At 45.8% G+C, this 14,076-nt stretch overlaps 1 protein-coding gene across 2 annotated transcripts in view; it reads left to right on the top strand.

Annotated features, from left to right (window-relative positions):
• Positions 1-14,076, top strand: part of SRGAP3 (SLIT-ROBO Rho GTPase activating protein 3) — a 249,479-nt gene that overhangs the window by 114,904 nt on the left and 120,499 nt on the right. For both annotated transcript variants that reach the window (XM_055344234.1, XM_055344236.1), the window contains exon 2: positions 6,965-7,157. In XM_055344234.1, the coding sequence (XP_055200209.1) occupies positions 6,965-7,157 (193 nt within the window). The remainder of the gene's footprint in view (positions 1-6,964; positions 7,158-14,076) is intronic.

Raw genomic sequence — 14,076 nt, forward strand, 5'->3', positions numbered from 1 at the left:
CAAATTTTGCACATGTGCAAAATGAAGCTTGCATAGGGTTATTCATTCCAGTATTGTTGGTGATGGTGAAGGATTACAAACAACCTAAAGGTCCAGACAAGGGGACTGGGCTAAAAGTTTTTTTAATTTTATGGTGGAATTCTATAGTACTGTAAAAAGGATTGAGGAAATCCTTTATAAAGTGATATGGACTGATCTTTCCAATGTATTCTTATTTTTAAAAAAAAAAGATTTTAAAATTCATTTATTTGAGAGAGAGAAAGAGAGCATGAGCAGGGGGTGGGGCAGAAGGAGAGGAAGAAGCAGACTCTCCCCTGAGTGATGTGTGGCCCATGGGAGTGTGTGTGTGTGGGGACTTTCCCAGGACCATGACCTGAGCTGAAGGCAGACGCTTAAACAATGGAGCCACCCAGGTGCCCCTTCCCAGTGTATTCTTAAAAGACAAAGGCAAGGTACCAAACACTGAATGATATGCTGTCATGTCAATAAAAATGGGGGGGGGGATGTATTTGAAATATGCCATTATTTCTAGAAGGATGCTAGAAGGGTAACTGGAATCTGGTAGCTTGCCTACCTTATTAGAGTGGTACTAGGTGGCTGGTGGACAGGGGTGGGAGAGAGATTTTTTTCTCTTTATATCCTATCTGCCTTTTGAATTTTGTTTTTTCTTTCTTTTTTTTTTTTTTTGCTTTTTGAATTTTGTACTAATTTTTTAAATTTCTGTATTTCTTATCTAAAAATAGAACTCTTTTTTTCCTGCAAACTAAAACTGCTCTTAAATATAGTTTGTTAGTTAACAAAAAGGTATTTCTCCAAATGAGTTGAAAATATATTTAGCTTGCACAAAATATTCATAATTCTCCCAAATTAGAAACTATCGAGATATCTTTCAGTAGGTGAATGGATAAATAAACTGTGAATATTATTCCATACAATGGAGTATTATTCAGTGATAAAAGAAATGAGCTATCAAGCCATAAAAAGACATGGAGGAGGGCAGCCCGAGTGGCTTGGTTTAGAGCCGCCTTCAGCCCAGGTTGTGATCCTGGGGACCAGGGATCGAGTCCCATGTCTAGCTCCCTGCATGGAGCCTGCTTCTCCCTCTGCCTGTGTCTCTGCTTCTCTCTCTCTCTCTCTCTCTCTCTTTCTGTGAGTCTCATGAATAAATAAATCAAATCTTTTTTTTTTAAAGAAAACACATGGAGGAACTTTTTTGCTAAGTAAAAGAAGCCAGCTTATGAATAAGTGTACATAATGTATGATTCCAACTATATGACATTCTGGGAAAGGCAAAATTAGAGAAATAGTAAAAAGCTGAGCAATTTTCAGGAGTTGTAGAGAGGAGGGAGGAAGGGATGAATAGGTGGAACATGGGGGATTTTTAGACAGTGAAAATACTCTGTATGGTACCACAGTGATAATCACATGACACCATGCATTTGTCCAAACCCATGCAGTGTAAAACACAAAGAGTGAGCCCTGATGCAGACTCTGGACTTTAGTTAATAGTGACATATTAGTTCTGCCCGTCAGTTGTCACAAATGTACCACACCCATCAATGCAAGATGTTGACAATAGGAGAAAGTGTGCAGGGGAGGGAATATGTGGGAACTCTTTGTATGTTCTGGTTAGTTTTTCTGTAAACCTGGAGCTTCTCTAAAAAACAATCTATTAATTTTTTAAAAATAGAATGTCTAATGACTTTGAACCTGAGGAAGATCTGCTTGCTGCCTCTGCTGGTGAGGCTGTAGCTGTGAGTGGGTTGGGGAGGGTGAGGATACTAGTTCATCCCTAAGACTGATCACCCTGAATGTTGCGATGGCAGGTGGCATTGGCACAGCCACAGTGGTCTTTGCTGAGACTATTTCAGGAGAATAAGCAGAAGCTTTAATAGGGAATGGATAGACAGGCTGTAGATTCTTGGGCTTTGAATGTCAGAGGAGTTAGGCTTTGATACTACAAGCATAGGGAGCCATGGGGAATTTTATTAGGGGAGTGACAATGGAAGAGCTGTGCTTCAGGAGTCCAGGTGTCGGAATTAGTTCTGCTCCTTCTTTGGGCCTCATGTCTCTGTCTGTAAAACCAGGAGGGTGCACCAGGTGATAGGAGAGGTCATCTTCAGTTCCAAGGTTCTGACAGCAAAGAGCTTTTTCTGACTTTCCAAAATCCTTTTCTTCCCTGCCCCACCCACTTTTAATTTTTCTGCTGCTCAGTGCTGAACTGTGACTGGAACCGCCCCCCTGGGGGGAATGTCTGCTCAATGGAGTCTTGGGAGCAATTCTGTTTTATTTTATTTTTGTCGCTCCTTTGAAATCTTCAAGGAGAAAACCCAAATCTGTGCCAGCTCCAAGGAGGAGCAACTTGGAAGGGAGTTGGAAATAACAAGATGGGTAATCAAATCCTTTCAGGGTTCCAGAGCAAGCTGCAGTCGGAGATCCAGCCAGGCCCGTTTCCTGCTAGAAGGATTTGACTCTGAGCTGTCCAAGCTGCTGGAAGGTTCTATGCACAACCCAGCCTAGAGGCTCCAGCTGGTGGTATGAATTGAGGGAGATTCTCTGCTCTTTCCAAATCCTCCCCTGTCATCATAGTGTGATTTATGAACTTTTCCTCTAAAATATGAGAACATTGGCTCCTGATTATGCCCTGTAATGCAGGAGAGCAGTGGCTGCAGCATTTCTGATGAATAATTCTCTTTAGACCACCATCTTGTTACAAAAAGGATACAGGAGGTTGAATACAGATGGATTAAAGTCTTTTGCAAAAATAACATGGTCTCAGTCTAGTTAGGTATCCGGAGGGTCGTTGCTGCCATCTGAGGAATCTGGGCTTGATTCCTAGATTAATTGCAATATACCAGCTGTTACGAACAGAGGCTGCTTACTCCTGAGCCTCCACCTCCTCATCTGTGGGGAGAAAGTGGGGAATGGTAGTAGCACCTGCCTTATAGGGGAGAGATTATGTGAGATAAATATGTAAAGAAGTCAGCACTGGGCCTGCAATAAATGATGGACTCTGTAAATGCTAGTGATTTTTATTAAGATTATTTTGAGTCCCAAATAGTAGATGGTCTGAAAGTAATTTGAAAAATATTTTTCAAATTGAAGAGCATTTTTATAACTCTGTGCTGATATGGTAGGGCTTGCCCTTTGGGGAGTGATGACACCTTGATCCAAGTCAACACATAGGCAGTGTCATAGGTATACCTGTGTAGCTTGTTATATAGTTCAGAGAACAAAATGTGACCTTGGACAAGTTCCTGATTGTAGTTTACACAGCTGTGGTTTCTTCCTCTGTAAAAATGGATAATAATGTCATATTGTATATGTGTGTATGTGTACAGTATGGTGTGTGGTATGTGTGTAGTATATGGTATATGTGTGAGTGTGTGTGGTGTGCTGTGTGGGGGGTATATGTGTTGTGTGAGATGTGCCTGGTGTTTGTGTGTATGTTTGTGTCGAGTGAGACTCCCATAATCACAACACTTAATATCCTTGGGTAAAAGCACTCGGTAAAGAGAAATAGTAATTTGCTATACAAATATCGATCTCGTGATCATCTATTACATGCAGGGAAAATCCACCTTTAGAGCTTAAATTTCATTTGAGGAGCCAAGGAGAATATGACACATGTACACAAAAGAATTAAAACAACAGCAGGAGGTAGTCAGAGACAAACTAGAAGTACCATGGGAGTTCAGAGTAGGACTGGGAGGGCCACGCAGTCCAGGACTCCCTGGGAGGAACAGTACTTGACATGGACTCTAAAGCAGGTTTTAAACTTTTTTGCTTGCTTACCCTCTAAGTGGAGTCAGGGGGGCGAAACTTCTTGCTTCATACATTTTAACTTGACATCTGAAATGTTTCATTATAAGTTTATTTTTTTCATTAAGTTTAAGTAGTTACAAAGGATATCATTTCTGCCCTATTGTAAATATTGACCTTGTAGAATAAAATTACACTACTCTCTTAAATGTATCAAATGGAAATCAAATAACATAGGAAGCAATTTTTTATTTTGTCTCTTTAGTGCAGGATCACTTATTTAGAGTAGAATACACAGATCTCAAGTATGCAACTCAATTCTTTATACCAGGTAACTGCCACCCAAATTGAGGTGAAGTATATCTCCAGCACTCCAGAGGTACCCCTTGTGCCCCCTCCCAGTCAGTACCACCCCAAGAGTGACCATTTCTCTGACCTCCATCACCATAAACTGGTTTTGCATGATCTCATTTGTTCTGGCTTCTTTCAAGCAATGTAAGGCCTGTGAGATTCAAGCTGCATGTAGCAGTAATTCATCTTTTTCATTGTTGTATAGTATTCCATTGACTGCCAATGTCAGAGTAAAAAAAAATCTTGTCTAGTCTTAATGGACATTTTGGGTTGTTTCTAATATTTGGTTGTAAAGCAACTATAAGTATTCGTCTGTATATTGTTTGGTGGACATAAACACTGTATTTGTTTGGAGTATGTAGCCATGAGTGTAATTACCAGATCGTGGAATAAATACCATAACATGTTGGTATCCACCACCATCCATCCAAAATTATTCAGATAAGTCAGAAATTTTATATTGTGCCTTTCTTTACTTTCTTGAACTCATCATTCCTTTATATTTCTTTCACAGAAGTTTATCTAATATATTTTTATACCTGAAATTATTTTTTTAAAAGATTTTATTTATTTATTCATGAGAGACAAAGAGAGAGAGAGAGAGACGTAGGTAGAGGGAGAAGGAGAAGCAGGCTCCCTGCAGGGAGCTCGATGGTGGGACTCGATTCTGGGACCCCAGGATCACGACCTGAGCCGAAGGCAGATGCTCAATCACTGAGCCACCCAGGTTCCCCTACACTTGAAATTCTTATTGATTACTCCATCATACCTCTTTGGATCTAGAACATGGATGTAAATTGAAATAGACATTGAAAATCTTTCCTTTGCTCATAGAACTCTAAGTATCTTTATTTATTTATTTATTTATTTATTTATTATTTATTTATTTTATTTTTAAAAAGATTTTACTTATTTATTTATTCATGAGAAACACAGAGCACGAGAGAGAGGCAGAGACACAGGCAGAGGGAGAAGCAGGCTCCATACAGGGAGCCAGACGTGGGACTCGATCCCGGGTCTCCAGGATCACACCCTGGGCTGAAGGCGGCGCTAAACTGCTGAAGCACCCAGGCTGCCCAGTATCTTTCTTTTAGATTGATTTATCATTACAATGACCACATAAACAGTTCATCAAAATAATATCGGTATTTTACACATTTGATAAATAATTACTAAACATAAAAAGTAAGATAGTGTGGGAAATACTTCTCATAATGAGATGGATGGGGGTGGTAGATGGCAGTGCTTCTCATACTTTAAGGTACTTAGGACCATCTGGAGATCTTGCTAAGATGCAGATTCTGGTTCAGAAATTCTGAGTTGGGGTCTGATTCTGCTTTTCTGGTGGTCCACAGACCACACTCTGAGTAGCAAGGGTGCACGATCCCAAAGGAAGATTTGCTAACACCAACATTCTGAATTGTCCATTTTTTTGGCACCCAGAGATCTTGACATTTAGGGATACTAGACCATAGACAGATTCTGGCTGAAGAAGTTGGTTATTCTTCTGCAAAGCAGGAGAAGGATCAATGTGAAGAGGGAGGTAGGGAAGGAGAGCAGTCATGCCATCCAGACTGAGACACATTCTTAGGTGGAGCAGGGAAGAGTAGAAGTGGAAACAGGATCTTCAGCTGATTCCCTGGTACTTTTCCTGCTTGTGTACCCCTGAGGGAGCCTTTGGTTACCCCAGGGTGGGGCTGACCCCTGTGAAGCCCACTTCTCTGAAGGATGCTAAGATGGTGTTGGCCATCATTTCAGACAGGGTGCCCATTGATGCAGGTGGGATTGGACATTTCAAAAACTGGTTTGAATGGTTTTGAGAGTCTATTGGGGGTAAATCCTCAGAAGTAAAGTTTGTGGCTGGGTGGTAGATGGCCTTGAATTCCATGCTAAGGAGTTGGGCTTAATACTCAGGCAGAAGGGTGCTGTGGGGTGTTTTGAGCAGGGAGCTGGTGTGAGCAGAGTGCTTTGGGGACACTGATGCATTGAGCATATTTCCCATGTGGGATGGCTGGGAAGGAGTTAAAGCAGAGGGGCGACAGCAATGACAACACTCTGGGCTTGAAGATGAGGTTGTCTGTAGTTACTGGGATTTGCCTGTGACTTTTATCTCCTCCTCCCCAGCTTCTGAACTTTTGCCCTGGTTTCCCAGACCTGGTTGGCTGTCAGTATTTCCTGAAGTGTGGGTGACATTCCTCCAGGAGTACTTGAGATGTTTATGCACGGAGCTCCAGGTGATTTAATGTGGAGCACAGACGTGGCCTTAAGTAACACTGAAACCCAAGAGCCCCCGCATCCCCTTCTCAGCCTCTGTCTGCAGCCCTGCCTGCATCTGGAGAAAGTCTTTAGCGCCTTGCCCCACTTCCATTTTCCTTTTGTTGCTAGAGAGCAGTCGGCTTGGACTCTGGTCCCTTTGGTAAGCAGGACTCTCCAGATAAAGTTTTACAAACTTTTTGTTTTTGTTGAGTTCATCTTCCATGTAGCAGGATGGCAGGCGGTCCTCGTTTTCCCCTCTCCTTAGTGACACAAAACTGTTCATTTCAAATAAGTTCATTTCAGTAAGAAAAGCAAGCCAATTTGCTAGATCATATGGAAGAAATAATAATGCTGGCAGCCTGTGGATATAGCAGAAGCCCTGGTGGTGACATGCCATGATTCAGCTTGGGGAAACATTGGGTTAGACCATGTGACAAAAGGCAGCATGTGCCAGACCTCTGTGCCAATGCCGGAGGGGCTCTGGGGGAGGGCGGGCGGGCCTGGCAGTGGGTGGGGGGCCCTGGGTGAGCCGCGCGGGTCCCAGTGCAGCGCCCGCCACAGCCTAACGCCCGCTGCTCCTTGCCTCTGCCCGCAGAGATCCGCACGCAGCTGGTGGAGCAGTTCAAATGCTTGGAGCAGCAGTCCGAGTCCCGGCTGCAGCTGCTCCAGGACCTCCAGGAGTTCTTCCGCCGGAAGGCCGAGATTGAGCTCGAGTACTCCCGCAGCCTGGAGAAGCTGGCCGAGCGGTTCTCCTCCAAGATCCGCAGTTCCCGGGAGCACCAGTTCAAGTGAGAGGGGGCCTGGGGGTGGGGGGAGCTGGGCCCAGGGGAGGCAGCAAAGCAGAAAGGAGGCAGACGCTCACTGGAGGCAGACGGTGTGCTTTTAAAAGGCCCAGGAACCCCGGTTACAGTCATCTCCGTGCCTGACTTCCTCCTAGGAGAGTGAAGATACAGTTCTCCTGCCTAGGGATGCTGCAGGGAATGAACGAGGAACACGGGAGAAGTGCTGCAGACACTTAAATGCTCAGTGAATTGTCCTTGCTGTGGCTGTTATCCTACCACGCACCAGGCCTTGTGCTAGGCTTCATTTGGACCAAGGTGACCTCCTCGCTCTTTTCAGGACATCCTGACCCATTTATCTGGGGGTCAGCCAGCCCACTTCCCAATTCCCCCAGCACAGTGATCTCATAATCTCTTCTCCATGGAACTGATGCTCAGTGCATCCCTCTTCCTCCCTCCCCTGGAGGATGGGTGCCCGGGGCTCTTTCTCCACCTTCTTTATTTACAATACACAAACTCCCCTGGTCCTGATTTCTCACACTCCAAACTCTGGGTTTGTGAGGTCAGATCCCCTCAGGCAGTGGCGTGACTGCCTCTGAGTCTGACGGCAACAGAACCTCCTTGCCCAGAACTCTCTTGGGCCTGCCTCCTAAAGCACAGGTAGAAGGTAGCAACCTCAGGGGACCCCGTTCACGGGGCAGAGTGAACCTGGGGATCTTCCACTCCACTGTCATCTCTCCAGCCAGTCACCCTCAACCACAGGGGATCAGCAGCTTGCTTCCTTTGGGTCCGATCCTGTTTTTCTCTCTGCATTTAGAAAACTTGTGGTAAACCCACGTAATATAAAATCTACCATCCTAACCATTTTTAAATGTACAGTTATGTAGCATTAAGGATACTCACACTGTTGTGCAACCATCACTACAGTACATGCCCATAATGCTTTTTATCTTGCAAAACAGAAATTCCATATGCATCAAATGCTAACTCCACGTTCCTTCTCCCTCCAGTTCCTGGCAACCACCAGTGGACTTCCGGTTTCTATGAGTCTCACTACTGTAGGGACTTTGTATAAGTGAAGTCACATAGTAGTTGCCTTTTGTGACTGGCTTAGTGTACATAGTATAAGGTCCTCTCGGTTCCTCTGTACTGTATGCCCTTTTTAGGGCTAGTAATATTCCATTGTGTGTATGCAGCACATCATATTTATCTATTCACCTGTCAGTGGGCCCTGGGTTGCTTCCACTTTCTTCCATATATTTTTTGCCTTCTGCTCTGGCCAGGGGGTGCTCTTCTTTTAAACCTCCGTAAACAGACATCTCCCTTCGTCTATGCACAGCATTCAAACACTCACTTTTGTGGAAATTACTTTATCAGAGAGCAAAAATGTATTACATCTTCACGAATACCACTCTTATTTATCTACCCAATCTTATTTTTTCCAACGCAGCCTGCAGGAGGAAGCTTCTATTAATAATTTCCTCCCAGACACTGTCTAGGCCCATCCACACACATAATCTCATTTTTCTGATAGATTTTTTTTGAGAAAATTTGCTTTTTTATCTTTCCAAATGATGAAAGTAAAATGCTAATTGTATATAACTTAGAAAATACAGAGAAACAGGAGGAAAAAAGTCACTTGCACAGTCCTGCTACTCAGAAGCAAACACACTCACATTTTGGTGCCTTCTCTGGCCTATCTTTTGGTAATAACAACAGCCATCACAGTTTATTGTGGGCAGTAACTGAGCACTTTGGGCCGGGTGGGTGTTCCTGCCCTATCTTAAAGGTGAGGACAGTGAAGCTCAGTGAAGCTCAGTGAAGCTCTGGACAAGAAAGCACCTTGTCCAGACATGTCTATGGACCAGTCATTGCAAAAAAAAAAAAAAAAGAACTGTCATTTTCATTCTGCCTCCTTGGCCTGAGATAAGAAAGGGCCAGATGCAGCCTGAGAGCAGCCGTGGGATCTGAATGCCCCCCTAAAACCAGAGATACAGGCACACTCACGAAAACCCTCATCTCTGGCTGAGCTGTCACTGGAGCTGTCCAGGGCTGTGTGGTTAGGCTGTGGCCTCAGCTCCTGCCTGTCTCCTCCCTTTCCATTTTCGGTGTGAACATGGGGGAGAGGGGGAAAGACGAGGGTGTGGGGGGCATAGGTGGGGGTCCCTATTGCCTCACATTGCCTGTAATGAGCTCAGCCATCCCCCCTCATGGGTTCATTAAACAGAGGCCACCAGACGGAACAGGAGCCCCAGCTGGCAGTCGGGCCAAGCAGGCTGCTTGACACACTATGAAAGTCTAATTAGGATGTGGGCCCTGGCCAGTGCAGCTGGGATAATGTGGCTTTTGGAAGCAGGAGTCTCTGAGGGATGCCTGGACTTGCCCTTTGACCCCAGGGCCAACCAGTGCTGACCCCTGGCTGCGTCTTTGGAGCTCAGTGAACAGGACCTGTGCTGTGCTCTGGGTCCTTTGACCTGCTGTCCAGAGAAGGCTAGTCTTGCTGTCTTACCAATACTTCATTTAAGAGTGTCCATCTCTCTGGCAGGTAGCCTCTCAGGGCCTGGAGGGCAGGGCTCAGGTCTCGTTATTTTATTCCCGCTGCAATGGGCCCAGTGCCAGATGGAGACGGGGTGTTTGCGAATGAGCAGGAGCAAGGGAGGGAGGAAACGTACTTGGTCTGTAAAACCTTCTCTGGCTGAGAGGTTTTGTTTAGAGAGGGAATTGATTTGCTCAGGATAGCACAGCAAATGAGTGGCGGAACTGGAATGGGAACTATCGTAGTTCATTCAGCTGCTGTAACGAAGTACCATAGACCAGGTGGCTTATCAACTAATTTCGCACCTCGTTAGAAGCCAGGAGTCCATCATAGCAATCATTTGATATTTTCTTTCTTTTGCTTTTTTATGTTTGATTGTTCATCTCTCTCTTCCACTAGATGGGAAATTGCACCATGGCAGGAACTGCCTGTCTTGTTTACTACAATAAATCAGGGCCTGGCACCTGGTAGATGCTCAGTAAATACTGGCTAACTAAACAAATCAATTAAATACAGAATATTATGAGCACACAGAGGAAGCACCAGGTCTGACTCAAGGAAGCTTTCCAGGGGAAGTAACATCTAAACATGGAGCGCTGAAGAGCAAGCAGGTGGCAGAGTTCAAAAGACATGGCCATAGGGCCTGGGTGCCTGCCCCAATTGTGAGCATGCCCCCCCTCAAGAGAAGGAAGAGTATCTGAGAGCAGGGACTGTGTCCTGGTAATCTTTGTGTTTCAGCACACATCACAGTTCGGGAAAATAAGAGGTCCTCTGTGTGCATCATACGTGATGGTAGAAAAGAAACAAGTAATGGTATTGTTCTCCAGATGTTCATCCTGCCCAGGTAAACCCTCAGAGCCGTTGACCTGAATCTTTCTTTGAATCATGTGCCGCAGGGAGCTCAGCGCCAGTGAGTCCAGCCTTGACAGGGTGCCAGCATGGCCGGCTTCTGGTGAGAGCTCTCTGAGCGTGCAGACCGCTGGTCCTCATTGTGTCTTCACACGGGTGGAGAGCAGGGAGAGCAGGCAAGCTCTCTCCTGACTCTTGAAGTACGGGCACTAATCCCATTCATGAGGCCTCTGCCCTACCGCTAATTACTGCCAAAGGCCCCACCTTCTGATACTATCACACTGGGCCTAGGGTGTCAACATAGGACTTTTAAGGGGACCCAGACATTCAGTGCATAACAAGGACTCAGGTTCTTGATTCCAACCTCAATGCTACTCCATTTATTTGCTCTTTATCTGCCCAGGCAATCGAAAAAATATATAGCTGCTGAGGAGGTACTATGATGGAAATAAATATAATGCGGAGTGTTCTAGCTATCTATTCTGGGTAACTGCAATACTTAGTACTATAACATAGTACCTCATGGTTTAGTGGGTTAGGAATTTGGACAGGGCTCAGTTGGGTGATTTTTCCACCTTATATGGCATTGATTGGGGTCACTGAGTAATATTCAGCTGTAGCTGGTCTGGGCTGGAGAGTCTAAGATGGCTTCACCTGTGTGCCTGGCACTTTGGTGGGGATGGCCAAAAGGCTGGACGCAGCTGGACGACCTCCTCCCCTGTGTGGTGTCAAGGCCCCTGTAACTAGCATTTCAGCTGGGTGTCTGACATTATAGTCAGGGCCCCGAGAGAGCAGTGGGGAAGCCCCAGTCTTCAAGGCCAGCTCTGGAACTGGCACAGCACCACTTCTCAGCCTGAGCTCAGCTTCAGGAGAGAGGAAATAAAACCCTTCTCTCATTGAAGGATTTGCAGCCCTCTTTGATCCTCCCCACTGAGCTAGAATAGCAGTCAGGGAAGGCACCTGGAGGCAGTGGCGTTGAAGCTGAGACCAGAGGGATGAGAAAGGGTAGCCCTGGGGGCAGCGGAGGGGAAGGAGAAGCCGGTGGAGCTGGAACTAGTGGTGAGGGAGTGTGCGAAGCCACTGAGACACTGGTAATAGGAGGGTGCATGACCCCATTTCTGTTTTTGAAATATGACCCTGGGTTGGAGGGGGCACGAGTGGAGCAGGTGTGTTGGATTATTGCTCTGCAGGCGGGTGGTGGTGATTGCCAGGGTAGTAAGGACAGAACAGACGAGGAGGGGTGGGCAGTACTGGGCAGTCTTTCAGAGGTAGGAATGAGGAAAAGAGGAATCAAGGATGTCTTCCATCTCTGACTTGACAGAAGGATTAGAGAAGAGGGAGGCCGAAGCTGCCATGCTGTGCTGAAATCACCTGTGTTCTTGTCTGTGCCCCTTTTGATGATCACCGGGCTGTGAGCTCAGAGATGACACTGAGGCTGGCTCTTGACCTAGGGTCCTGAGCACCCAGCACCAGGTTTGGCGTATGGTTGGCACTCATTAGATGTTTGTTGAAGGAATGAATGAAGGGTGGTAATTAGAATTGCCCTGGGGTGGGGCTGGTGGGAGGCAGGGAGGCTGATGTGTTTTCTGGCTGCCTTAGGAGCTTCGTGGGGCCATTTGGGCAAATGGTTACCCACTCCTTGTGCCTGGCGCCTGGTATGGTGTTGCTGAGAGGACAGAGTGTGGGCTTCACAGCCTTCCCAGTGCTGTTTCTGACTGGGGAATCAGGACCACGGATGCCAGAGCACCAGTTTATAAAGTGGGGTCCTGACCAGCAGCATCACATGGGGACTTGTCAGAAATGCAAAATCTGGGGAATCCCCTCAGTCCCACCGAATGAGAAATTCCCTACCCAGAAACTACAGATTGCTGGGTAGGGCCCAGCAATCTGTATTTTAACAAGCCCTCCAGGGGATTCTGATGCTTATTTATGTTTAAGAGCACCCTTTGTGATGGTTTTCCAGATGATAAATTATTTACGACTCGCTTGGAGGCCATGCTGGCCTGCTAGACCCTTCTTCCCCAGAGTCAAATCCATAATCCACTGCTCTTTCCCAGCCAGCCCTAGCCTGAGGTTGGCTTGTCATTTTCAAGATCTGGAACTGGGGCCCTTTCCTGAGCAGGAGTGCTGTGTGGTGGTGGTGGGGGGAGCATACCGGGGGCTTAAAACCTGCCTCTCAGGGTAGGTGAACGTCCTACAAACAAGTTGGGTGGTTCTAGGAAGCCAGAGGTTTGCCAGAACTAACACTTTTTCTTCCTCTAGGGGAGGGTTTTTGAAGACACAGATACATTGAGATGTCTAGCTGTGGGTAGGGTGGCGTGGGGTAGATACGATACAGTGAGGGGCAGCTAACTACCCACTCCAGACCTCCTCTTTGCAATTCCTGACACACCTTAGAATATGGAAGGCTACGAGAAGTTTTGCAGTAAGTAAGCCTGTTGACTTCTTTCTGAAAGCTACTTGGCCACAGGATTCTTTCTCCCCTCTAATATTGATGAACATTTCGCCAAACTAGCACTCCTTGGGACCCAGTTTGAAAAGCCCTGTCCTAGGCCAGCTCCAGATTTCCACCTGGAATACCAGCCCCACATGCAAATAGTGCTCTGTGTGTGAGATGATGTTCACTTCTATTCTGATGCCTTTTGTTTTGGATATCTCTTACCTTCCAGGGGATATACCTGAGAAAAATGCTTTCCGTTGCTGTTATTTGGACAGCTGTGGGGGAAAAAAAAAGCAACAGAGAATTTTATTCAAATGTGTTTAGAATTGGGAAAGTCAGATTTTGGAGACAACTGGGAGGTGCTTGACTAGCTAATGAATAATGTTCCATATTGTATGCAGAAAGGGTCTGCAGCATCTCTCAGCTTGACGGAGCATTTGAGAGGGAGGATTCCAGGGAGCAACTAACCTTTATTCACAGATATGTAGTATGTCCCTAAAAACATGGTATAATTTAGATTCAGCCTCTCAGGGGAATCCTAAGCAGAAAAGCACTTTTTGTAGCAGGTAAATTGAGCCTGTCACTGTGCAGAAGATTCCGAATGAAAAGGTTTGCTTAGAACAAGGTGGGGATAAAGGGAAGGTCCTCCAGGTGGGACTCCTGTCTCCCTTCATAGCTACTATTCCTACAACTAGTATCACATGAGTAATAGTTTTCCAGTGATACTTTCCAAGAGCTGCTTTTCTCCCATACACTGTGCCAGCCAGATCTTCCCTGATCACTTGGTGCCTGTGCTGTGCAGATGGTTTTATCTTTCAGATACCCATCACATCCACGTTACCATGAGCCAGGTGTTCTACTAGGTGTCTTGCATGCAGTGCCTCATTTAACTTTGTGACAAACGTTGTGACCTTTTTAGTTGAAAGCATTGAGGTTTTGAAAAATTAAGTAATTTGCCCAAAGGGACACAGCTAGAGCAGATAAGTAACAGAATTCTAATCTTGGTTTATCTGGCTCCAAAATGCATGCTTCAAGCTTCAATATCTGCTTCAAGCTGCATGACTTTGGGTATCCCCTCACCTCTCTGGGCTGGTTTAGTGTTT

This window comes from Nyctereutes procyonoides, unplaced genomic scaffold, assembly GCF_905146905.1.
Source record: "Nyctereutes procyonoides isolate TBG_1078 unplaced genomic scaffold, NYPRO_anot_genome, whole genome shotgun sequence".
Lineage (NCBI taxonomy): Eukaryota > Metazoa > Chordata > Mammalia > Carnivora > Canidae > Nyctereutes > Nyctereutes procyonoides.